Source organism: Lycorma delicatula, chromosome 10, assembly GCF_047948215.1.
Source record: "Lycorma delicatula isolate Av1 chromosome 10, ASM4794821v1, whole genome shotgun sequence".
In the NCBI taxonomy this organism is placed as follows: Eukaryota; Metazoa; Arthropoda; class Insecta; order Hemiptera; family Fulgoridae; genus Lycorma; species Lycorma delicatula.
In genome coordinates this window covers 114045659-114070759 of record NC_134464.1, presented here as the reverse complement: position 1 = coordinate 114070759, position 25101 = coordinate 114045659, and the positions used below count along the sequence as shown (strand labels likewise).

At 29.4% G+C, this 25101-nt stretch overlaps 1 protein-coding gene across 1 annotated transcript in view; it reads right to left on the bottom strand.

Annotated features, from left to right (window-relative positions):
• Nucleotides 1–847: 847 nt before the first annotated feature.
• LOC142331171 (uncharacterized) overlaps nt 848–25101 on the bottom strand; it is a 30450-nt gene continuing 6196 nt past the window's right edge. The window contains exons 2-6 of the mRNA XM_075376881.1: nt 17074–17205; nt 16134–16283; nt 10058–10189; nt 9118–9267; nt 848–2987 (exon numbers count right to left, since the gene is read on the bottom strand). Coding sequence (XP_075232996.1) covers nt 2664–2987; nt 9118–9267; nt 10058–10189; nt 16134–16280 — 753 coding nt within the window. The 5' untranslated portion in view covers nt 16281–16283; nt 17074–17205 and the 3' untranslated portion in view covers nt 848–2663. The remainder of the gene's footprint in view (nt 2988–9117; nt 9268–10057; nt 10190–16133; nt 16284–17073; nt 17206–25101) is intronic.

The following is a 25101-nucleotide window of genomic DNA, read 5'->3' as shown; positions in this document are numbered from 1 at the left end:
ATTCAGTGTTTGCCAGATTTCTCTTCAGTTTTTCGTTTGGGGCTTTTTCAAGGAAAGAGTTTACGAACCAAATCCTCCACCATTATCGATGAACTGAAAACGAATTTTCAACAACAATTTCTGGCGTCTCTCAATAAGCTCTTTCGAGCACAAAGATGCATGCTTCCATCGGACGCTTATTTCGAACGTGTTTTGTAAAAATTTGGTAAATATATAAACTTTTGCTAATGTAGTTATAGAATTTAATTTAACTTACGTCTTCATCGTTTCATTTCATTCGTAAAATGTTACATGCGGCGACTGGGTTTAGTCGTTAGCGGTTCTCTTTTAATTCGGTACCCGTTATAACGGGCATCGTAATTAAATGGATTATCGACAACCTGACACAGGAAAAATCACTTTTAAAAATTAAGTAGCCGTTCCCGATAATTACAAACATCCCGTGTCAGGCTTACTAAAATAAACGAGGCATGAAGTATCTTTTCCATACCTTCTTCGCTGAACCAAATTTACTTTCACGTATCAGCATGACAATGCCGTTCAAAAGTAGATGATGTATTCAGCGCTGGGACTGGGACAGCGCATGGACTGGGTATACAGATCGGCATTACTGCTCTTTAACTATATCATTTGTACAACACATGTTTCACATACGTTACAGTCATAAAGATTGTGAAAGCAACACTTAATGGACCCCTTTCAACGAGTTATAAAATTTCTAGTAAGTTAGAAACACGATTAACTAAATATAACATAAAACTATATTTTTAAGATAAATGGATTAAATGAAAAAAAAAATGTTTTCTAAAATTTTTTTAAGAATTTTATTACTATTTTTCACACAGTTTTTAAAAATACCCTAATTTTATACAATAAAAACAATTTTTTTTATTCTATAGGTAAAAATAATAATAGAGTTTTGCATCGATTAATCTTTAAAGAGTATTTTCGATCAGAAGAGTACTATGAATCTTTTTCCCAAATCCCAATACATTTTTCTGATTGTCTATAGATTGTTAGGAATACAATTTAAGTAATTTCAATAAAAATAACATTTTATTAGAACATCTTGCTGCAATATTTTTTGTTTAAAATAAATTATATTCACGTTAAAGCAAAAGGCTTTAATATTATTTAATTATTATTTTCTTTTCAAATGCATATGTTTTATATAAAATAACTTTAAATCGGCGTGTATCTATTTCTATGTATTATAATATTTTTCTCAAAAAACCATAAGCTGAACATAAACTATTTACTGCAAGTCAAGCGATAATAACCGTGTGAAAATTCTGTTTTCGTTTATTCATTTTGACATACCTAGAACTATTTCAAACGGTTTATCCCGTTAAATGTTTTGCGTAAACGATGGGGAGGGGTTATTTCATACTCTCAACACTCAGATAAATACGTTAATATTATTAAACTCAAATTTTGTGTTTCGGTGTTTCAAATGGTTTATCAGCTCGTTAAAAATAAAAAAAATAAATTATAAAGATTTTTAGAAATTATCTTTATTATTATTTCTACTTATCAGAATAATCGATTTGTTTCAGTCTCTGCAACAACACCCTGAATGGTGTTAAATTAGTTTCAAAAAAGGTCTGTGAAAACCATAAACCAAACACCAAAAGGTCGGTGAACAGAAACCGTAGAAGTTCTATAGTGTAGGGTTTATTGTGTGGACGCAAAAATTGTAGAAGTTTATCGAAAAAAATGTTGCATGCGGTCTCAAAATGTTAATTTTCAATAACCATAAATGTATTCACAATTTTGGTATACAATGTCTCCAAATTTCTTAGACAAACTGAAATAAAGGAAATACGAATCATTTAATATAAAAGTTACTAAAAAGTTTTTTTTATTAAAAGAATTGTACATACATTATATAAATCATTCCAAATGATCTGATGTATAAAATAATTAGTTTTAATAATAGTGTATATGCAATGCAAAAAAAAAGAAGAAAAAAACTAGCTACAAACTGCAAAGACCCTATACTAAATATGAGATAATTTATACCACTCTGTCAACCTTATTTAACTTTTGTATAAAAGTTTTTAGATAAAAATTACATGTAAAATTTTTCTAACCAGTATGAATAGAGAGATGTCTTTTTAAATTACCCTTTTGACTAAATGATTTCTTACAAAAATTACAAGTGAATTTCTTCTCATCAGTATGAATAGAGAGATGTGTTTTTAAATGATGCTTTTGACTAAATGATTTCTTACAAAAATTACAAGTGAATATCTTCTCACCAGTATGAATAGAGAGATGAGTTTTTAAATTACTGTTATGTCTAAATGATTTCTTACAAAAATTACAAGTGAATTTCTTCTCACCAGTATGAATAGAGAGATGTCTTTTTAAATTACAGCTTTGATTAAAAGTTTTTTTACAAAATTTACAAGTGAATTTCTTCTCACCAGTATGAATAAAGAGATGAGTTTTTAAATTACCCTTTTGACTAAATGATTTCTTACAAAAATTACAAGTGAATTTCTTCTCACCAGTATGAATATAGAGATGTGATTTTAAATTACAGCTTTGATTAAAACTTTTTTTACAAAATTTACAAGTGAATTTCTTGTCATCTCTATTAGTAGAGAGAGATATGTGTTTTTAAAATACAGCTTTGATTAAAGGTTTTTTTAGAAAAATTACATTTTAAGTTTTTTTTGACAACATGAATAGATAAGTGTGACTGTAATGTAGATCTCTTGAGTGAAAGACTCCTGACAAAAAACACACGTGTGAATAGGAAGATGAGAAGATATGACATTCCTTTCTTTAACAGGTTTTTCTGTAATTTGCAAGCACTTTTCTTTAAAAGAAAAACTGCTGAAATCTTCATATTCTTCATCGATGACATAATCACAAATGCACTTATATTTTAATTTATTGCAAACCACACATTTTGATCTCTGTAAACTACTTTCAGTAATTCTTTCCTCCACATCATTGATAACTTCTTCAATAAGATCCTAAAAAACAAACGTAACTGTTAAGTTAAAAATCTATCGGAAAATTTGTTATTTTTAATAATTCCTACTACAAATGGACAACTTATACTTTAATATTAAATATCTTATGTTCATATTTAAGCAAGCACAATATGTTAGTTTCAGAGTAGCAAAAATAAAAATTTTGTTAGTATTACCAGTTAAAATACAGAAAACAAAATGTAACACAATCAAACTATACGCTACATAGCACAGAAACTAAAACTTGTCAGTCAACAGGTAATTTCATAATGCCAAATAAAAAAAAACAAATTTTTTTAAATTTACTGTAGTTTAATTCTGATAATATTGACTGAAAATAGAATCCTGGCAATAAGTGTAGATATTTTCCAAACTCATCCCCAGATTAAGTGATTGGGCATTACATTTGTTCTTAAAAAATCAAACACACAGAAGAGTAATACGATCGGTTTATCATTTTTATTAGATTTTCATCCACTGGATGAACTGAATGAAATGAAAAATAAGAGAAAACAGGCTTAGTACTGGATGGGTGAGTCAAGTAAATAATGAAAGAATTATATACTGAAGATCCAAAATTATATTAATTGACCATGAAAATGTCAAACAAAGAATTTTAATTTCTCTTTAATACATTCTAATACACAAAAATGAGAGTGCCATGAGAAAAGCAATGTATGCTGAGATAAAACCTGAAATAATTGTATGTTATTTACCTATAAGAGTGAGCTACACATTTGTCGAGAAATGTTATCATGTTTCTAAATCACATATATTCAGATTCATACCATAAGTTTTTAAAATGCAATTTATAATCTGCTGAGAAATAATTTGTCTTGTTTAAATGATTCTTAAATGTGTTCTGATTTTAGAGAACTCTATGAGCAACAAATAGATCTTTAAAAAAATAACAAAATTAATTAACACGTAGTAATGACATTTAGTGTTAGCTAGTGAACATCTCCCTGTATAAATCATGAGACCTTGCCGTTTCAGCAAGGTCTTGCCAGGGGTTTGAGTGCTCAGTGATACAGAGTAGCTGGACTGAAGGTCAATCATATCGGAGAGGTACCTCTTGAGAGCCAGACTAAGGAATGATTCCTGAATGAGGGCAGCAGCTCTTTTAGTAGTTGTTAAGGGTGTAGATCAGGACGACTTAAATGGTCATATCAACATCACTCAGTCCTATCAGTCATATCAGCAGTACTCAGTCCTCTGAGTACTGCGCAGCTGAAAGCAATGGAAAACTACAGCTGCTTTTTTCCAAGAAAATGTAGCTCTGCATTTTCGTATAGCAATGATTGAGGTGCCTTCCTTGGTAAAATATTCCGGAGGTAAACTAGTCCCCTGTTCGGATCTCCGGCTGGGGAGTACTAAGGAAGGGGTCACCAGAAAATTAAAAAATAACATTCTACGAGTTGGGGCGTGAAATGTTAGAAGTCTAAAAAAGGTTGGTAGGTTAGAAAATTTAAAGAGGGAAATGGATAGGATAAATGTAGCTGTAGTAGGAAATAGCGAGGTTCGGTGGGAAGAGGAAAACGACGTTTAATCAGGTGATTTTAGAATAATTGACTCATTAGAATAATTGGCAGGCAGGAGTAGGTTTTGTTACGAACAAGAAGATAGGGAAGAGAGTAGAGTATTTCAAAATGCATAGCGATAAAATCATTGTAATAAGGATAAAATTAAAACTTAAACCGACAATGATTGTTAACAAGCGCCTACGATGATGATGAAGTAGTGTGTATACAAAGAAATTGACAAAGCAATTAAACTCCTAAAAGGAGATGAAAATTAAATAACAGTTGGCAGACTGGAATGCAAACATTGGAAAAGGCAAGGAAGGAAATATAGTGGGTGAATACGGGCTGGACAATAGGAATGAAAGAGGGGACCGACTTATAGAGTTTTGCACGAAGTATAATTTAGTAATTGCCAACACCCAGTTTAAAAATCATAGTAGAAGAATATACATATGGAAAAAGCCAGGCGATACTGCAAGATATAATCTATCTGATGATAGATTATATCATGGTTAAGCAAAGATTTAGAAATAAACTCAGTGATTGCAAAACTTACCCTGGAGCAGACATTGATAGCGACCATAATTTAGTGATAATGAAATGTAGATTGTTGTTTAAAAGCCTGAAGAAAAGGTGTCAGATGAATCGGTGGAATTTAGAGAAGCTTGAGGAAGAGGAAGTAAGAATATTTTTGAAAAGGACATCGCAAGAGGTCTCAGTAAAAACGATAAAGCAGAAAATGTAAAAGAAGAATGGGTGAATGTTAAAAAGGAAATTCTTAAAAATCAGCAGAAGCGAACTTAGGTGGAACAAAGAGAACTGGTACAAATCCTTAGGTTTCAGATGATATATTGCAACTGATGGATGAAAGTAGAAAATATAAGAATGCTAGTGATGAAGAAAGTAAAAAGGAACTATCGACAATTAAGAAATACAACAAACAGGAAGTGCAAACTAGCAAAAGAAGAGTGGATTAAAGAAATGTGTTCAGAAGTGGAAAGAGAAATGAACATTGGTAAAATAGATGGAGCATACAGGAAAGTTAAGGAAAATTTTTGGGTACATAAATTAAAATCCAATGTGTTAAACAAAGATGGTACACGAATTTATAATATGAAAGGAAAGGTCGACAAGTGGGTGGAATATATTGAAGTGTTATGCGGAGGAAATGAATTAGAAAATGATGTTATAGAGGAAGAAGTGGATGTCAAAGAAGATGAAAGGGGAGAAGCAATACTGAGATCTGAATTTAAGAAAGCATTAAAAGATTTGAATCGCAGAAAGGCTCCTGGAATAGACGGAATACCTGTAGAATTACTGCGCAGTAAAACTTAACAAGAATTCTGTACAGAAGAATTGAGAGGAGAGTGGAAGAAGTGTTAGGAGAAGACCAATTTGGTTTCAGGAAAAAAATAGGGACAAGTGAAGCAATTTTAGGCCTCAGATTAACAGTAGAAGAAAGATTAAAGAAAAACAAACTAACATACTTGGCATTTAAAGACCTAGAAAAGCCATTTGATAACGTAGACTGGAATAAAATGTTCAGCAATTTAAAAAATTAGGGTTCAAGTACAGAGATAGAAGAATGATTGCTAACATGTACAGGAACCAAATAGCAACAATAATAATGGAAGAACATAAGAAATAAGCTATAATAAGAAAGGAAGTCCGACAAGGATGTTCCCTATCCCCGTTACGTTTTAATCTTTACATATAACTAGCAATTAATGATGTTAAAGAACAATTTAGATCCGGAGTAACAGTACAAGGTGAAAATATAAAGATGCTACGATTTGCTGATGATAGTAATTCTAGCTCAGAATAAAAAGGATTTAGAAGAAACAATGAACGGCACGGATGAAGTCCTATACAAGAACTACTGCATGAAAATAAACAAGAACAAAACGAAAGAAATGAATTGTAGTAAAAATAACGAAGATGGACCACTGAATGTGAAAATAGGAGGAGAAAAGATTATGGAGGTAGAAGAATTTTGTTATTTGGGAAGTAGAATTACTAAAGATTGACGAAGCAGGAGCAACATAAAATGCTAAATAGCACAGAGGAAACGAGCCTTCGTCAGAAATATAATTTGTTTACATTAAAAATTAATATTAATTACAGGAAAAGATTTTTTATAGTATACATTTGGAGTGTCGCTTTATATGGAAATGAAACTTTGACAATTGGAGTATCTGAGAAGAAAAGATAAGAAGCTTTTGAAATGGTGTGCTATAGGAAAATGTTAAAAATTAAATGGGTGGATAAAGTGACACATGAAGAGGTGTTGCGGCAAATAGATGAAGAAAGAAGCATTTGGAAAAATATATCTAAAAGAAGAGACAGACTTATAGGCCACATACTAAGGCATCCTGGAATAGTCGCTTTAATATTGGACGTACAGGTAGAATGAAAAAATTGTGTAGGCAGGCAACGTTTGGAATATGTAAAACAAATTGTTAGGGATGTAGGATGTAGGGGTATACCGAAATGAAATGACTAGCACTGCATAGGGAAACTTGGAGAGCTACATCAAACCAGTCAAGTGACTGAAGACAAAAAAAAAGTGAACATCACTTCGGATCAATTGTGGATTTATTGCAGTAATAAATTTGCTACAGTTTATTGTATCAATGTTTGGGAAACATTCTTGCACAATTTTGGCCAAACAATGTGATAAAACAGTACAATAGCATCTTAGCATGTAATTAACACCTGAGATCCAAATTCAGTAACACATCATTTAGAAAAAATTAGTTGATTATTAAGAAGTTATTTATTTTTCTTCAACAGTCAATATTGATCAAATTTCGAGTAATGATAAACCATCTCTTTATAAATAAATTATATAAATTTCATTGCTAAGATCTCTAAAACTGGTTAACAGGGCAAATCAATCACTAAGTTGTTTGTATTTTATGGTCAATCTTTAAAGAAGGAGACTGAATTTTTCTCACCCTTTACAACTCACACAAAGCCACACATATTTTTTTCACAGCTATTTTGGTAACAAGATTAGCATCTTTGTAGACAAAATATTCAGCAGTTATCAGATTCTGTCAATTAAATTCACTGGTACCATCTAACTTGATGAAAATATACCATTCTAAAGCACGAGCTCTAACAGGAAGTTCATAATCCAGTGCATTCGAAAAGTAATTACATACCAACATAAACATGATTATAGGTTGAGGGATTTTATTCTGTGTTAATATGAGTAATGTTTTCTACAAAGGTTTGTAATTCTGTATTGAATGCAGTTAGCTTCCATGACCCGATCAGGATGTTGCGACAAGAATATGTGTCTCAACTAAAGAAGATATGATTGAAGCTGTCTTTCCATGTGCACACTGAACAGTGAATATTTCTCATTTAACACATCTTCATAAGCATAAGGAGTATATACAGACAGTGAAAGATTAGTATTTTATTAGATTTCCAGGTATACTGGTTCCTAATCGATATAGCGTACGAACACTAATCGAAGACTTTGGGGAGATTGGATCAGTAAAGAAATATGAGTGAAGTGGTACACCATAAGTACTTGATGAAGACGTATAGACAACTATGTGATGTAGTCTTAACAAATCCATGCAAAAGTTAGTAAAACTAACAAAACTTGTAATAAGCTCAGTCTTGTCCAATATAAAGCGATTCAACAGTTATTGGCCAGAGACTGTGCAAAGTGAATTCAATACTGGGAATGGTTTCAACAGCTCCTAGTGGATGTTTAAAGCTGCCAACTATTTAAGCACAAATTTAATTTATACTACCATTTAAATATGAATTCAATTCTCTGTGAAAAGAAACTAAGAAATTAACCTTGTTTTGAGAAAGCTGATACTTTGCTAAAAAATAATAGCACTTAAATATATTCTAATTTTCAGATTTATATCATGCAATAGTCATATTACTATTGAATAATAATTTTATTATAATTACCAATTATAATTTAATACACATGAAAAAAAGATTCTAATCAATGAGTACTGAAAAACCCCATAAAACCACATTAAAAATCCCAAGGAACCCCCAGAAAACACATAAATACCACACTAAAAACTATACATGAAGTATTAAGAAGTACAATATTTCTTACATTTATTCATTTCTGTTTTATGGATGTTTCAACAGCAATAATGCAACATGCTGTCTGTTGGGAGGTAGTAAACAGTTTGATATGTTAAAGAATTTGTTATGGCTGTGCCACATTTACAGTACCATAAGAGACACAATGAAGTAGTTTCTCTGAGGACAACAATGTTCTTCATAAAACTGGTTTCTGTGAATAGATTATAAATTTACTTGCAAGAATATATCAGCTGCATTTCAGTAGGTTTGTTGTGTGATGAGGAACAGTATATTTTGGCACTACGAAGAAAGAAACAAGAGACCTTATATAAAACCTCGCTCGGAATGTTTATTCTTTATCAAAAGCCACGAGTTTTCAGGAGTGACTTGTCAATCATACAATCCTACACATACTGTTTTATCATTTCACATACAGTTTGGTATCACTTTTTTAAGCTTTTAATCAAAATATCTAGTGTTAAACTAGAATGCTAAATATTAGGTAAACCATCAAAAAGTAAATGAAAATATCTTACTTGTCTAGATGTTGTCGGTTTATCATCTGTCATAGCAACAGGAGCAATCAAATGTTCTGTTCGCTCTGTTTCATGCTTGATTTCTTTTTTAATACTCAAAGATAATGGATCTTCATCAAAAAATGAACTATCAGTTTGTGCATCCATACTCTGCAGCAAAACATAAAATAATAATAATAATTTATTATCTTTATATAATTAACAAATATTAAAAATATATCTACTTTTCTTACAATGATAAAACAAATTGGTTTTCATAGAAATAACTCATCCATGTGAGTACTTCTATAATAATATTCAACTGGAACCTTTCAATATATAATCACACATGATAGTTCCAGAAAAGTGAAATATTGTAGGCATTTGCAGTAAATTAATAGATCAATAGAAAAATGATCTTAACCACAATCTAAATGGTTTGGTAAAAGAAACAGGTTGTTGGTGTAAATATAAAAAAACACATCAACCTTGTTTGGAAACAAAAATGTCATAGAATAAGGTGACATAGAATAAGGATTATCAAAACCTATAACAAAGTTTCTGTAACAAACTAAACAAGGTTCATAAAGGCAAGGATAGCTTTGTACTGTTATAAAACATTTTTATAAACAATGTTAAATGTGGGTATAAAATGACTATGTTAGTCACCTTCATTTAAGGCGTGAGGCACCTGCTCACTGTATTTTATTTGTTACGTATTGTTGTACAAAATGTTAGATGCAATCGGTTAAACAAAGCTATTTACCGTCCTATACTCTACTAAAATGTTTTTTACACCATAAATCAAAATATCTCAAGCTAGACATAAATGCAAAATGATTATATGTGAGCAACAAACAGCAAATAAAAATATCATAATGAATAGAATAATTAAGAATTCTTACAATAACTAGGTTTTATGTTTTTAACTTAAAACAAGATAAAGAAGAAAATAGCTTACTTGTTTAAATATTGTCAGACCATCATCTGTCTTAGAAAAATGTACAAAAGAAAGTTCTTCTTGCACAGAATTAATGGGCAAAGATAATGGATTTTCTTCCAAAACTGAATCACTAGTTTGTGGATCCAAACTCTGCAAAAAAAAAGTAATATTAATAGTGTGACTATCAAAGCGGGTTTTAAAGCACTAATATGTGTCGGTTATGTCTGGAAATGACTTTTTATACAAATAATCTATATTTATAACTAACACCACATGAAAACCAAAGTTTATGATACAAATGAATTTCTTAATCTCCAAAAAATATACATGAGTAGACAATAACAGTAGAGGTCATCATTTTTTATTTTTCATAAGAAAAGTATTCACTGGGTATATAGACTAAATTATAATGGTATAATTATAATTACGTGGTATGTAATGGGTATAGATGCTAAATTAAACAAAGATTATTGCAAGTTTTTTTAACTATTAACTTGTATAAAAGAAGAGAATTTAATTTTTACAGAATCAAAAAATTTTCAGATGTAAAAAGATAATTCAAAAGTTAAGATGCCAGTAAAATATTGACAAGCTTCTTTTCCTTTTAATTAATCTGACATAGTAACATTTGACATGAAAAGCTTGTAAAACTACAGCCTCACATATGCCATTATCAACCAACCATTAATAAACACATCACAGATTTTTTGCATGAAAATTTCATGAGAAGCATACGATTAACTAAACATCTAAATTTATTACACTGTTTCTGGTAAAGCCAAACTTCATTAATTATCTGTGTCACAAAGAAGCCGTTGTGGAAAAGTGAAAAATTTAACAAAAAAATATGAGAGTATCTCTTCTTATAGAAAGTTTACGAGAACCTTCTACAATTGAACAATCAAGACCAGTACATCAAATTTAATCAAAAATATCATTTATATGTAGGATATGATTTCAATTGAAAAAACACACGCACATTGAAATCTGCCTATTTCCAAGAATATGTTAAATGTTTTTATTAAACTTGTTTCAGAATACTTCCAAGTATTTCGCCTCCAGAATAATACTGAATATCTGTCTCTTGTTGTTCACAACTAATTTCCCATTTTGGTAATTAGAAAGTCTGACTCCATCACCGGTGAGCTTATATAATTTCACAAAAAATACATAAGTATTTCTTACCTTCTGGCTATGCAAATATGATGAATTATTAAATTGTTTTTTACTTTATATGTTTTTAAAGATCTAACGTTGTTGCTCATAGAGTTCTCTTAAAATCAAAACACATTTAAAAATATTTTAAGAAATTTCTCAGCAGGTTATAAATTGCATTAAAAACTTATGATATGTATCTGAATATATGTGATTTAGAAACATGATGATAACATTTCTCTAGAAATGTGTAGCTCAATCTTGTAGATAAATAACATACAATTATTACACTGCTTTTCTCATGGCACTCTCATTTTTGTGCATCAGAATGTATTAAAGAGAAATTAAAATAATTTATTTGACATTTTCATGGTCAATTAATATAATTTTGGATCTTCAGTATATAATTCTTTCATTATTTACTTGACTCACCCATCCAGTACTAAGCCTGTTTTCTCTTATTTTTCATTTCATTCAATTCTTCCAGTAGATGAATATCTAATAAAAATGATAAAACCAATTTTATTACTCTTCGCTGTCTTTGATGTTTTAAGAACAAATGTAATGCCCAATCACTTAATCTGGGGATGAGTTTGGAAAATATCTACACTTATTGCCAGGATTCTATTTTCAGTCAATATTAACAGAATTAAAACTACAGTAAATTAAAAAAAATTTTTTTATTTATTTGGTATTATGAAATTGCCTGTTGACTGACCAGTTTTAATTTCTGCGCTATGTAGCGTATAGTTTGATTGTGTTACATTTTGTCCTCTGTATTTTAACTGCTAACATAAATGAAATTTTTTATTTTTGCTACTTTGAAACAAATATAAAGTGCTTGCTAAAATATCAACATAAGATATTTAATATTAAAGTATAAAGTGTTCAATTTGTAGTTGGCATTATTTAAAATAACAAATTTTTACGATAGATTTTTAACTCAACAGCTACATTTTTTTTTTAGGATCTTATTGAAGAAGTTATCAATGATGTGGAAGAAAGAATTACTGGAAGTATTTTACAGACATCAAAATGTGTGATTTGCAATAAATTAAAATATAAGTGCATTTGTGATTGTCTTCAATGAAGAATATGATGATTTCAACACTTTTACTTTTAAAGAAACATGCTTGCAAATTACAGAAAAACCTGTTACAGAAAGGAATGTCATATCTTCTCATCTTCTTATTCACTCATGTGTTTTTTGTCAGGAGTCTTTCACCACTTAAATATTCATGTTGTCAAAAAAAAAAACAACATTTATTCGACACAGTAATTTAAAAACACATATCTCTACTAATACAGATGAGAAAAATTTCACTTTTAATTTTTGCAAAAAAACTTTTAATGAAAGCTGTAGTTTAAAAACACATTTCTCTATTCCTACTGTTGAAGAAATTCACATGTAATTTTTGTAAGAAATCATTTAGTCAAGAGTAATTTTAGTAAATTTAGCAATGGCATATGGCGTGTGGCATTTCTCCACACAGTGAGAAGAAAGTGGGGAGCCTAGATCATGATAAACAACAGATATATGGGACCCAGGCCCTTGTTTGGTCTTGACTTTACACCCAAAATAAAGTTCGCCTTTGGGACTAGAGCACTACTTCACCACATACACAAAAAAAGAAGTTAAAAGATTTAAAAAACTCTAGGCATTTTGTAACTAATGACTAATTAAAAGAAATAAAATTGTAAATATGTAACACACAAAGCACTTACAATGACATGTTCCTGGTTCACTATCTCACAACTGGCATTGTTCTGATGAATGTATGCTGCACTAGGTAGCATTTGTACATATTTATACACGTCTAAATCTACACAACAATAACAACACTACTCTTTGAGTTAGCTCATTTGGTTCAATCATATTTATAATTCTCTAGGATCTTTTAGTTGACAATGAAAAAAAATTTTTTAAATATTTATACAAATTAAAATAACAAAGAAGCTGTAGGTAATGGAGAAATTATGAATACATATTTGAAAACAGGATAAAGAATTGCATTAAATACACCTATTGGTACTCATGAGACAAAAATCATGTTGACCATCGTTATTGGCAACATTACATGAGATATTTGGCACTTGAATTTGCAAAATCAATCTCATGATAAAAGAATCCCATGATGAGCTTCCTTAAGAAATTTAAAAGTGAAGTTGTATTCCGTTACTTTCTTCTGTGCGCTAATCATACTTCTTTGTAAATTTATATGTCAAACCTACTAAACTGTAAATCCACCCTACTAGTGACACCTTGAAAGGAACTAATTGTATAGTGAGTATTATTAATTTGAATAAAGTAATTATTGTGGTTGATGCCACTTACATGTTGCTTTCATTCAATGGAGTCTTATAGCTACTTTTATGGCGATTTCAGATCTGCAAGGGCAGGGAATTTAGAAATACAAATTTAAAGAAAACCTGATTTTTTAAGGAATTTTATAGTACAACATCTCATTGTACCACGGGTTAGTTTATTGTTTACAAAACTCAGTTGAATAAAAGGAAAGAAGAATCTGCAATCACCTCACTGGATGAGGTGAGGCACATGTTCAGCATTGTTAGTATAAGCTGTTTTACAATTTTGTAAGACCCTTGGTTCTAACAAAACTAAGTAAGAAAAAATAGTTATTTTAAAACTAGATTTAAAATACTACCACTCATTAAAATTCAGTTATCTCGTGATGTGTTTATATGATTATCTGTTAAGCTTCAACTTAAATTGAGAAATCATTAAAAAATAAATTATATTTATAATTTTGAGTTTTACTAGAGTACTTTTAGATTTCTATCTCGTTATCATTCTTTGAGGGGTTTTGTGCAAGATGTAACTTCTACTTTTTTGCAAATTTATGGATTAAAAAATTATTAATGCAATGTTCACTGACAGCAGTTTTCCAAATTATTGAATAGGGTTTTCAAAAATATTTTCATGAAAAAAAATTGATGTTAAGATACTGGAGAGGAATCTGTATTATGTTAGTTAAATCACTTTACTTTCTTGAACTTGAAAACAAGGGCCTGGGTCCCATATATCTGTTGTTTATCATGTTCTAGGTTTCTCACTGTGTGGAAAAATGTCACACGCCACATGCCATTGCTATCCCTATGATTTGGAGGAACCCAAAAATCACTCTTCTGACTGTTATTTCTGCTTAGCAAACATTAAAGGGATTACATCAAAATCAAAACATAGAGTGTTGTAATCAAACTTACAATCCGCAATGAGAACAGATCCATACTGCAAAGAATTGACAACACCAAAGTCTCCAGAACATGTGACATTAGATGAAGGGAGCTCAGAGTCTGGTGGAAGTAAGAAAGAAAAATAAACAGATTCTGGTGATACAACTTATGAACAAAGCATTTCATCTGAGCCTCATTTACTGATTAAAGTAAATCTTAACGAACTCATAAAAGATTTAAAGTATCAAAAAAACAGTCTGGAATGCTAGCTTCCCGGCAAAAAGGATGGAATCTTCTTCAAAGGAATACAAAGAAATGTAGCACTTATCGTAATCATCATTCTGAATTTAAAGTTTTTTTTCTGAAGAAAATGCCTTAGCGTTTTGTAATGACATTTCTTCTCTTATGCAGCCACTTTGTAATGAACATAACCCAACAGAATGGCACTTGTTCATAGATTCCTCTAAAGTTAGTTTAAAAGCCGGCTTCTGCATAATGGCAATAAATTCCAGTCAGTACCTGTGGCCCACTCTGCTACTATGAAAGAAACTTATAAAAATATTAAATCTATATTGGGAAAGCTTCAATATGCAGTATATAAATGTAGTATTTGTGGTGATTTGAAAGTGATTGCATTTATTCTTGGTTTGCGGCTTGGTTACATAAACTACTGTTGTTTATTGTGTGAATGGGGTAGTAAGGACAGAAAACCATTTATTAGAAAAGAAAAGCCTAAAAATGTGTATCTACCTCTGTTACATATCAAACTAGGATTAATGAACAATTTCGTCAAGGACATTGAAAATACTCCTGGTTCATGTACTTAAAACAGAAGTTTTCTAAAATTATATGTGCAAAGAAACTCTAAGAAATTGTTTTGAGTAAGCTGATGCACACCATGGCTTCAAAAAAGCAATTTTTTTGCTAAAAAATAGTGGCATATCAATACATTCTACTAATTTTCAGATTTATATCATGCAGTACTATTATTACTATTGTATAATCATTTTATTATAATTACCGATTATAATTTAAAACACATGAAAAAAAGATTCTAATCAAGGAATACTGAAAAATCCTAGAGAAATGGCATAAAACCACATTAAAAATCACAAGGAACCCTCATAAATACCATACTAAAAACTATGCATGAATTATAGATCCTGGAAGAGTAGCCTCATGGCTGTTATCAAAGATCAATAAGAATGGTATTAAGAAGTACAGTATTTCTTATGTTTATTCATTTCTATGTTTTATGGATGTTTCAACAGCAATAATGCAACATGCTGTCTGTTGGGAGGTAGTAAACAGTTTGATATGTTAAAGAATTTGTTATGGCTGTGCCACATTTACAGTACCATAAGAGACACAATGAAGTAGTTTCTCTGAGGACAACAATGTTCTTCATAAAACTGGTTTCTGTGAATAGATTATAAATTTACTTGCAAGAATATATCAGCTGCATTTCAGTAGGTTTGTTGTGTGATGAGGAACAGTATATTTTGGCACTACGAAGAAAGAAACAAGAGACCTTATATAAAACCTCGCTCGGAATGTTTATTCTTTATCAAAAGCCACGAGTTTTCAGGAGTGACTTGTCAATCGTACAATCCTACACATACTGTTTTATCATTTCACATACAGTTTGGTATCACTTTTTTAAGCTTTTAATCAAAATATCTAGTGTTAAACTAGAATGCTAAATATTAGGTAAACCATCAAAAAGTAAATGAAAATATCTTACTTGTCTAGATGTTGTCGGTTTATCATCTGTCATAGCAACAGGAGCAATCAAATGTTCTGTTCGCTCTGTTTCATGCTTGATTTCTTTTTTAATACTCAAAGATAATGGATCTTCATCAAAAAATGAACTATCAGTTTGTGGATCCATACTCTGCAGCAAAACATAAAATAATAATAATAATTTATTATCTTTATATAATTAACAAATATTAAAAATATATCTACTTTTCTTACAATGATAAAACAAATTGGTTTTCATAGAAATAACTCATCCATGTGAGTACTTCTATAATAATATTCAACTGGAACCTTTCAATATATAATCACACATGATAGTTCCAGAAAAGTGAAATATTGTAGGCATTTGCAGTAAATTAATAGATCAATAGAAAAATGATCTTAACCACAATCTAAATGGTTTGGTAAAAGAAACAGGTTGTTGGTGTAAATATAAAAAAACACATCAACCTTGTTTGGAAACAAAAATGTCATAGAATAAGGTGACATAGAATAAGGATTATCAAAACCTATAACAAAGTTTCTGTAACAAACTAAACAAGGTTCATAAAGGCAAGGATAGCTTTGTACTGTTATAAAACATTTTTATAAACAATGTTAAATGTGGGTATAAAATGACTATGTTAGTCACCTTCATTTAAGGCGTGAGGCACCTGCTCACTGTATTTTATTTGTTACGTATTGTTGTACAAAATGTTAGATGCAATCGGTTAAACAAAGCTATTTACCGTCCTATACTCTACTAAAATGTTTTTTACACCATAAATCAAAATATCTCAAGCTAGACATAAATGCAAAATGATTATATGTGAGCAACAAACAGCAAATAAAAATATCATAATGAATAGAATAATTAAGAATTCTTACAATAACTAGGTTTTATGTTTTTAACTTAAAACAAGATAAAGAAGAAAATAGCTTACTTGTTTAAATATTGTCAGACCATCATCTGTCTTAGAAAAATGTACAAAAGAAAGTTCTTCTTGCACAGAATTAATGGGCAAAGATAATGGATTTTCTTCCAAAACTGAATCACTAGTTTGTGGATCCAAACTCTGCAAAAAAAAAGTAATATTAATAGTGTGACTATCAAAGCGGGTTTTAAAGCACTAATATGTGTCGGTTATGTCTGGAAATGACTTTTTATACAAATAATCTATATTTATAACTAACACCACATGAAAACCAAAGTTTATGATACAAATGAATTTCTTAATCTCCAAAAAATATACATGAGTAGACAATAACAGTAGAGGTCATCATTTTTTATTTTTCATAAGAAAAGTATTCACTGGGTATATAGACTAAATTATAATGGTATAATTATAATTACGTGGTATGTAATGGGTATAGATGCTAAATTAAACAAAGATTATTGCAAGTTTTTTTAACTATTAACTTGTATAAAAGAAGAGAATTTAATTTTACAATTACACCTTTAATTTACAATAATTTAATCACTACACTGAATTATAATGCGTTACAATAAATAAAGTCTAACAATATTTAATTAAGCTGGTTCACTATATAATAAATGAATCTTAACAAACACATTATAAAATTAAATTACATCATTCTGAAATTTTTTACATCGGGAACAAAATATTATTTATTAAAAACACATAAAAAACACAATTTATGATATAAACATATTTCTAAAACTGAATCGATTGCACTTTTTATTACAATAACATATTTTCTATTTCACCAAGAAAATTATTTTCTAAAAAATTAAGAAAAAATATTTTTATATATAACAATTATATAAACTTGCGATAGCAAAATTTAAGAAAATTATTTTTTGAGAAATATTGAAATTGCAAGCACCCGAAGAAAAGCTATACTGTTAGAACCTTTTTTTTTTGTTCTTTTCGAAAGAATGGCAAGTGGACTGCTGCTATTTCTGTGGCTATTCATACTTTACATAAAAAAGGAGAAAAAAAGAGAAGTTAATAGTCGCAGAGGAAGTTCTCTTCTTTCAGTAACCTTTTAAATCTTATAAAAGTTGTAGTAAATAGAATAGAAGAGAAGCAGACATCGATAAACAATTTGTAGAATATATTAGAGTTTTATAGAAAGGGAAGACCTTGGCAGAACAGGTAGCTTGTGTAAAAATAGTAATCTTAGTTAGAATGGTGATATATATCAATTATACAATTACATTTTTATAATTTAAAAAGGTATATCATTCTGCTGGGAAAAAAAAAATTCCAATGCCTTTTCTACAGTTAAAATTATTTGGAATTGTCGGAACAATTAAAATCAAAAAAGGGTATAATATAACAAGATGTTGACTCTGATCGATTTTAATTGTGTTCTAGGTAGTCGTAAAAGAATGGAGGAAAACATTGAAACTTAATGTGGTAGAAACAAAACATTTAGGTTACAAAAAGGACAATCCAGGAATAGATTAATTCCAACGAAAAAACAAATGTTTCACAAGTATTAAAAATAAACCAAAATCTCTAAAACTGTCATAATAGAATTAAATTAATTAATTCATCAGTAAAAAAAAAGAAAATCTTAAATATAAATCTCTTAAAATATACAATAAAAAATTGCTTAAAGAAATGAAACAAAGATTTTTGTTTAAATTCTTAATTTTTTTAGGAAGGTTTTTACCTTGTCGAGTAATTTTACATTACATTTTTTTTACACTTTCTGACAGTTTATATTTTCAAGCATCAATTGATATTTGCAAAGATATAACTTAAAATAGTAGAGATGCAGATAGAATTTCAGAACACAGAAAGTGACTTGGCATCAAATCACCATCCTGTATCGATTAGGTTTGCAGTTTTTATACATTCAAAACACTTTTTATACTGTTAACAGAATATATTTTTGAGAATGTAATAAAACAATCATGATTTGATTATGGACTTATATTTGAAAATTCAACACCCTCACTATCTTATCAGAAAGAGAAAGCCTATAAATATTTAACCGATGAAGAGAAACATTCATTCTTCCGTATCTCAGATTATACCTAACATTCAACGCTCCCACAGATTATTCAATAACTACATTATAAGAAAGAGAAATCCAATAAAAATTTAACCGATGACAAGAAAAATTCACTCATCCGTATCTCAGATTACACCAAACATTCAACGCCCACACAGATTTTTTCTATAACTTTCTTATCAAAGAGGTAAAGCCGAGAAAAATTTAATCAATGACATGAAACGTTCACTCTTCCGTATCTAAGATTACACCACACATCTAACGCCCTTACAGATTACTTTTATAAATATCATATAAGAGAGCGAAAGCCGATAAAAATTTAACCAGTGACAAGAAATATTCACTCTTTCGTATCTCAGATTACACCTAACATTCAACGCCTTTACAGATTACCTCAATTACTACCTTATCAGAAAGAGAAAGCCTGTAGTTTTTTTGGTGTTTACTGTCACAGTAAATAGCTTAATCGCTTCATATATTGACTGTCAACACTGTAGGATTTACAAAGCCTTTTGTAGGTACTTAAATTGTGACTTTGTTGTGTATAGAGTTTCACTCTTTTCCATTCAATTACCATTCGCTTAGCATGTTTATTTTATTTTAAATATGCACAATATGAAATTTAATTTATTACCTAAAATTGATTTTTATTTTTGTAGTATCGTACCTTTTTCAGTTTGGATTTGTAAGATAACAGCCAATAAATTTTTTTCTTTCATTTAATTACTATTAGTGAAAGGTCATACACAAAGATTTACAAATTACTTTATACAGTCCACTACTATTGAGAAGAATCGTAAAATATACTTTATTGACAGGACAAAAGTCAGTTAAATTTATCAAATGAATTTAGTTCATAGTAATAATAATAATAACAATAGAATAATTCACTCGATGGAATAAATGATAGATTTGCATAAAATTTGTGTAATAATTTATTTTATTTAATGGAATTTACAACTACATACATACAGACGTTTCGTTACCTCTTTTATAACCATTGAATTGTGCAGACAGTGATTAATAGTTTGCAGTATCATTACAACATTTATATTATACTAGTACATGCAATTCTACCCATCATGCCTGATAAAGGTATTTGAGGTTCGTAATAGATTGTTGGTGTATGTCTCTCTGTCATACCATTGTGGATCTTGAAGTTCAAAACTCTCAGTTTCCATTTCCTGAGCAAACATTCTTTCTTTAACAAACTTCTTGTTCATTAATATTTTATTAAGCGACTTGCAAAAATAAAAATGATACAGTATTTGAATCTTTGAGGAAGAGCCTGCAGTCACAAATTAAGTTTTTATATGGAAAAATTATTAATGAAATATCCTTTATCCACTCCATGTTAATATTATTACTTTTGATACTTAAAAAACAGTTGACAATTTGGTCAATCTCTAGATTTTTCTGTTCCATGCAAATCTATCTGCATAGATTCGTTAAAATGTTTTCCTACTTCCATAAATGTAACTTTCTGTACGAGGTTAAAACAAAACGTAACTCATAAATCCATAACAATTTTTTATATTTAAAATTATTATAAATGATTTCGCTTAAATAAATTGTTTACGTCATAGAAATGGCACACAGCAAGGTTGACATTATTTACATCAATCTTCTTATAATTAAATTCTCTACAATTTATGTTTAAAAAATGTAAGATTTATCACCAATTTAACAACGTTATGTACGTCAAACGTAAAAAAATGTGTTTTTGACCCTATTTTTGGTGTTTTACACAGGATATCTTAGAAACTAAGAGACATACAGTTCTAGGATCTATGTTTTTCGATTTCCCAGCTCAAAAACCATAAGAAACAATTGAACCTTTCCAGAATTTCAGAAAGCCTTAATTTACCCAGAGGAACTGAAACTCGGGCGAAATCTTTCACCCTGTATAACTCGCTAACAAAGCGTTTTCGGACCTATGTTTATATGAACTTTTTTCTTATTTTTAGCCTCTAGAATGAGTTATCAAAGTATTGCCCTATCCTCCTGAATCACTCTGTATATACTTATATCTAGTTAATGTAACAGTCACACATTCTTATTATTAATGAAATAAGTCATAATAAATTCATATCGATAACAAAGTATAAGCTCATATTGAATACACTAATATCGAAAATACAAAACATTATAATTTACTTTATAAACAAAAATAATTACTAAAAAAATAATGTAAAATGTGAAACGACATGTAGGTTACTCTTATAAAAGAACAACCGATAATAAATATTTTACAAAACAAAAAGTAAAATGAAATTTAAGATATATAAATATCAATGCATTACGTTGTAAAAATACTTTAAATAAGATGTACAAATGTACATATCCACCACAAAAAAATTAGTGCACAGTTTTAAATATAATGTCTCTCATCATCGATATCAAATTTGAACTACAGGTATGTTTTAGTAAATAAATTCTTATTGAAATAAAGAATACAAACTAAAATGCTAACAAAATATATTGAAAAATAGCTTTAAACCTTAAACAAATTTTCGTTCTAGGTGTAGTGCAAATCGATATTCTTTAAACATCTTAAAGCCATAGAATTCTTTAATCTTAAATAACGCCATAGAAATTTACAATTTAAAAATTTTCAATAATTCGGATCGCTTGCCGAAAAGTGAATTTAAAAAAAATACATCTTTCAGTCTCTATTATAAATAAATAATTACGTCCACTATAATAAATACAACGTACACTTATGTTCTGTCGTGTACTGATACCGATTCAAACTTAGAAAATTAAGAATTTTAATTTCTTTCATCATAAAACAGAATCTTTTTATATTAAATTTTTAAAAAAATTTGTACTGGCCAAAAGCCAATATATTTTAAATAAATTAATAAAGTTTTTAAAATAAAATTTAATTTAACCCTATATTATTTATGCGAACATATTTTTATAACTGCAATGGAAAACTAGGAAATGAAGGATAAAAATTTATATATCTTCACCGGTAAACACATTATCAAAAAAAAGTTTTTTGATATCAAAAAACTTTACTTAAGATAGGTTTTAGGCCCTTATTCAAAGAATAGTATGAAATGAATTTGATATTTTACTTAATAAGAAAGTTATAGCGATATTGGTTTTTTTTTAGAAAGCCCTGCCCATTTCCACCTCCATGGTCTGATTTTGCCCATGTTCACGAGAAAGTGAAATACATAGATATAGATATGCTAAAGACAAAAGTATAAACAATTTACCACCAACAGTACAGAATTCAATAATGCTTCTTACCTTATGTGCTTTCAAGGATTTCCCTCATCATCGGTTATAAAATTAAAAAAAAATTGTTATGCAGCTAGGTAGCCACACTACAGTACTGTTCACAAATTTTTTTTAATTTTATAATATTTAATATGACTACATATTTTTACACATTTACAATTTTATTCCTAATTTAATGTGCGATTGTTTAAAAGAAAGACTGTAGATGAGGGGAACCCTTGAAAGCACATAAGGTAAGAAGCATTATTGAATTCTGTACTGTTGGTGGTAAACTGTTTATACTTTTTGTCTTTGGTGTAATTAGTACAGGAGGGAATATGGACAAATACAATAACAAAAGAATTGGTTTTGCTAATAATATATATACACTTTTTGAACTTTTACCCATTGAAATAGGTAGCTTTCTTATGAAATCTACCTAAAAATAAGATTAAGATAATAAGACTTTTTCCAACTACTAGTCCCGTTCAAACAATATTAGACTATTTTTGAATAGTGTTGTATTCTAATGTTACATGAATAGTAGACCTAGTATTGAACTTAAATGAACTCTTAAACAAAATTTAATTAATAAAGTGAAAATAGGAATTTAAAAAAAAAAAAATCATAAAATTTATGTAAAGAAATGTATATTCCAATTAAAACAATTTGATCACATTGCATGTAAAATTTGGAAAATTAAGCCAAAATTACCTTATTGTATTGTAGTACTTTTTTGTTCGATATAAAATAAAATATTAATTTATGGTGTGTTTTACATTTAATCTACTTATGTTGTTTGGAAACTTGATTCAGTAGTTATAATAAGGATTCTAAAGTACAGAAGTAATAAAATATCGAAACACGATGTTAATCTACATCAGAGAGGATATCTGTGCATAACGCCTCTGTAATATATTTGTTCTGGACGATAATGCGAAAGTTTTTTCATGCTACAAAAAAAAACTGCCTCAGTAATTATACTGATTTTTTTAACCGTAACCGAATCAGTAATTTACTGAATCAATTGTCATATTTAGCTTCAGAAAATTTCCTTTCATAAGCTTCTTCAGTACTGAAATTAAAAAAAAAATTGTAATTCTTAAATTAAAATAAATAATTAAATTATTTTTAAAAGAATATACAAAACATTTAGAATATTTTTAAAATAATGAACTGAATACAGATTGCTAGTAATTTATAAATAACTTTTTGTTTAAAACCATACTGAAAAAAACAAAGAAAATGGCTCGAAGAAAACCAGCCACTAGAGAATACTCCTTGCGGATCATCCAGTTAATATGGAGATCCAGAAAGGAATGCATTCTCTCAAGTTCCCTAACAGATCGTGAATGTTTGACCTCATATAGAGACAGACATACAAGACGTGCTTCACTGTATCATCACTCCCAAAATCCAGGCATTGACTCAAATCCACCACCAAATGAAACCTAGCCAAACTCATCGATATACTGATTGGGGGAAACCCATCTAATCGCACCTACAACAGACACTATAGGAAATATACCATGCGTGTAGCAACCTGTGTGGGATTCGTCCCACCTGACCTGCCAAGAAACAAGGCTCCAATCTTCCATCTCCTACTTTCGTCTGATGTCAATAGGTTATTTACCTTGGAATGCAGTGTTCCTTATGCTCATTAGCCAAGATATCTTGGTTTGACTCCGGCTATAATACAGACTGCCTCCCGCGAGACTGTTCTATAACCATTTATAACAGCCAAAAAGAGGGGTCACTGGGCATGTAGCAAAATGTATGCATAACACCTAAAAGCCAAGCGGTGAGCCCAGACAAGTGCAGCATATAGCATAACTGCCTCACTGACACCACACCTTTGTAAAGGATTGGGGGTAATTAACCCCCCCCCCCAACCCCCCAATCAGGATGAGTGACTGATTCCAAAGCATCAGCATTTTTTGCTACATTCCTTGAACCGAAAATTTTCATCAAGGATTTGAATCTTCATACTGAACTGAGGAGACAAGTCATCTTAACCCTGTTATCTGGGAGAACAACACCAGTAGTAACTAAAAATGATGGAAAGTGGTACTGTTTAGAAATACATTACTATAATTCCACTATTTATAAAATGTCTGGCTTGTCTAACAAATTTACAGTAATATTCATTTCTATTGCCAATTGACAAAAACCGCACATTAAAATAACAAATAACAAATTATAATTATGTTTTATGTTTTTCAGTGAAATAATTTCATACTTGTTTCTAATCTTTCCCTGTCTGTAACAGAAAGGATTACAATATTCTGGTTTTCTAATCCTGAAGAGGTTTGTATTTATGCCCTTTTTAAATTCATAGATTTGAGTGTGAATTTATTTTAATCAATTATATAATAATAGATAAGTATGAAATCAAAGAATAGGTATTATTATTATTATTATTATTATTATTATTATTATTATTATTATTAGAACTTTAATAATTTTGTAATTAGTACTAATGAAATTTTGTTGATACCACTAAAAATTATAATGTACTATCTTGTTATAAAAAAACAAAATGCAATTTCACTAACCTGATTTGTTTTTAAATTAAACACTTCATTTTTAACCTCATTTTAAATTTTGTTTCACTCAGAACAATAATAAATACAGTTTCTTACACCCAAGTTGCTTAAATACTGATAAATTTTCATGCCAACACAACTCTCTTGTGTCATTCTTCTGAAATCCTTCTTTTTAATTTTTATTAGGCATTTAATGTCTTTATATTT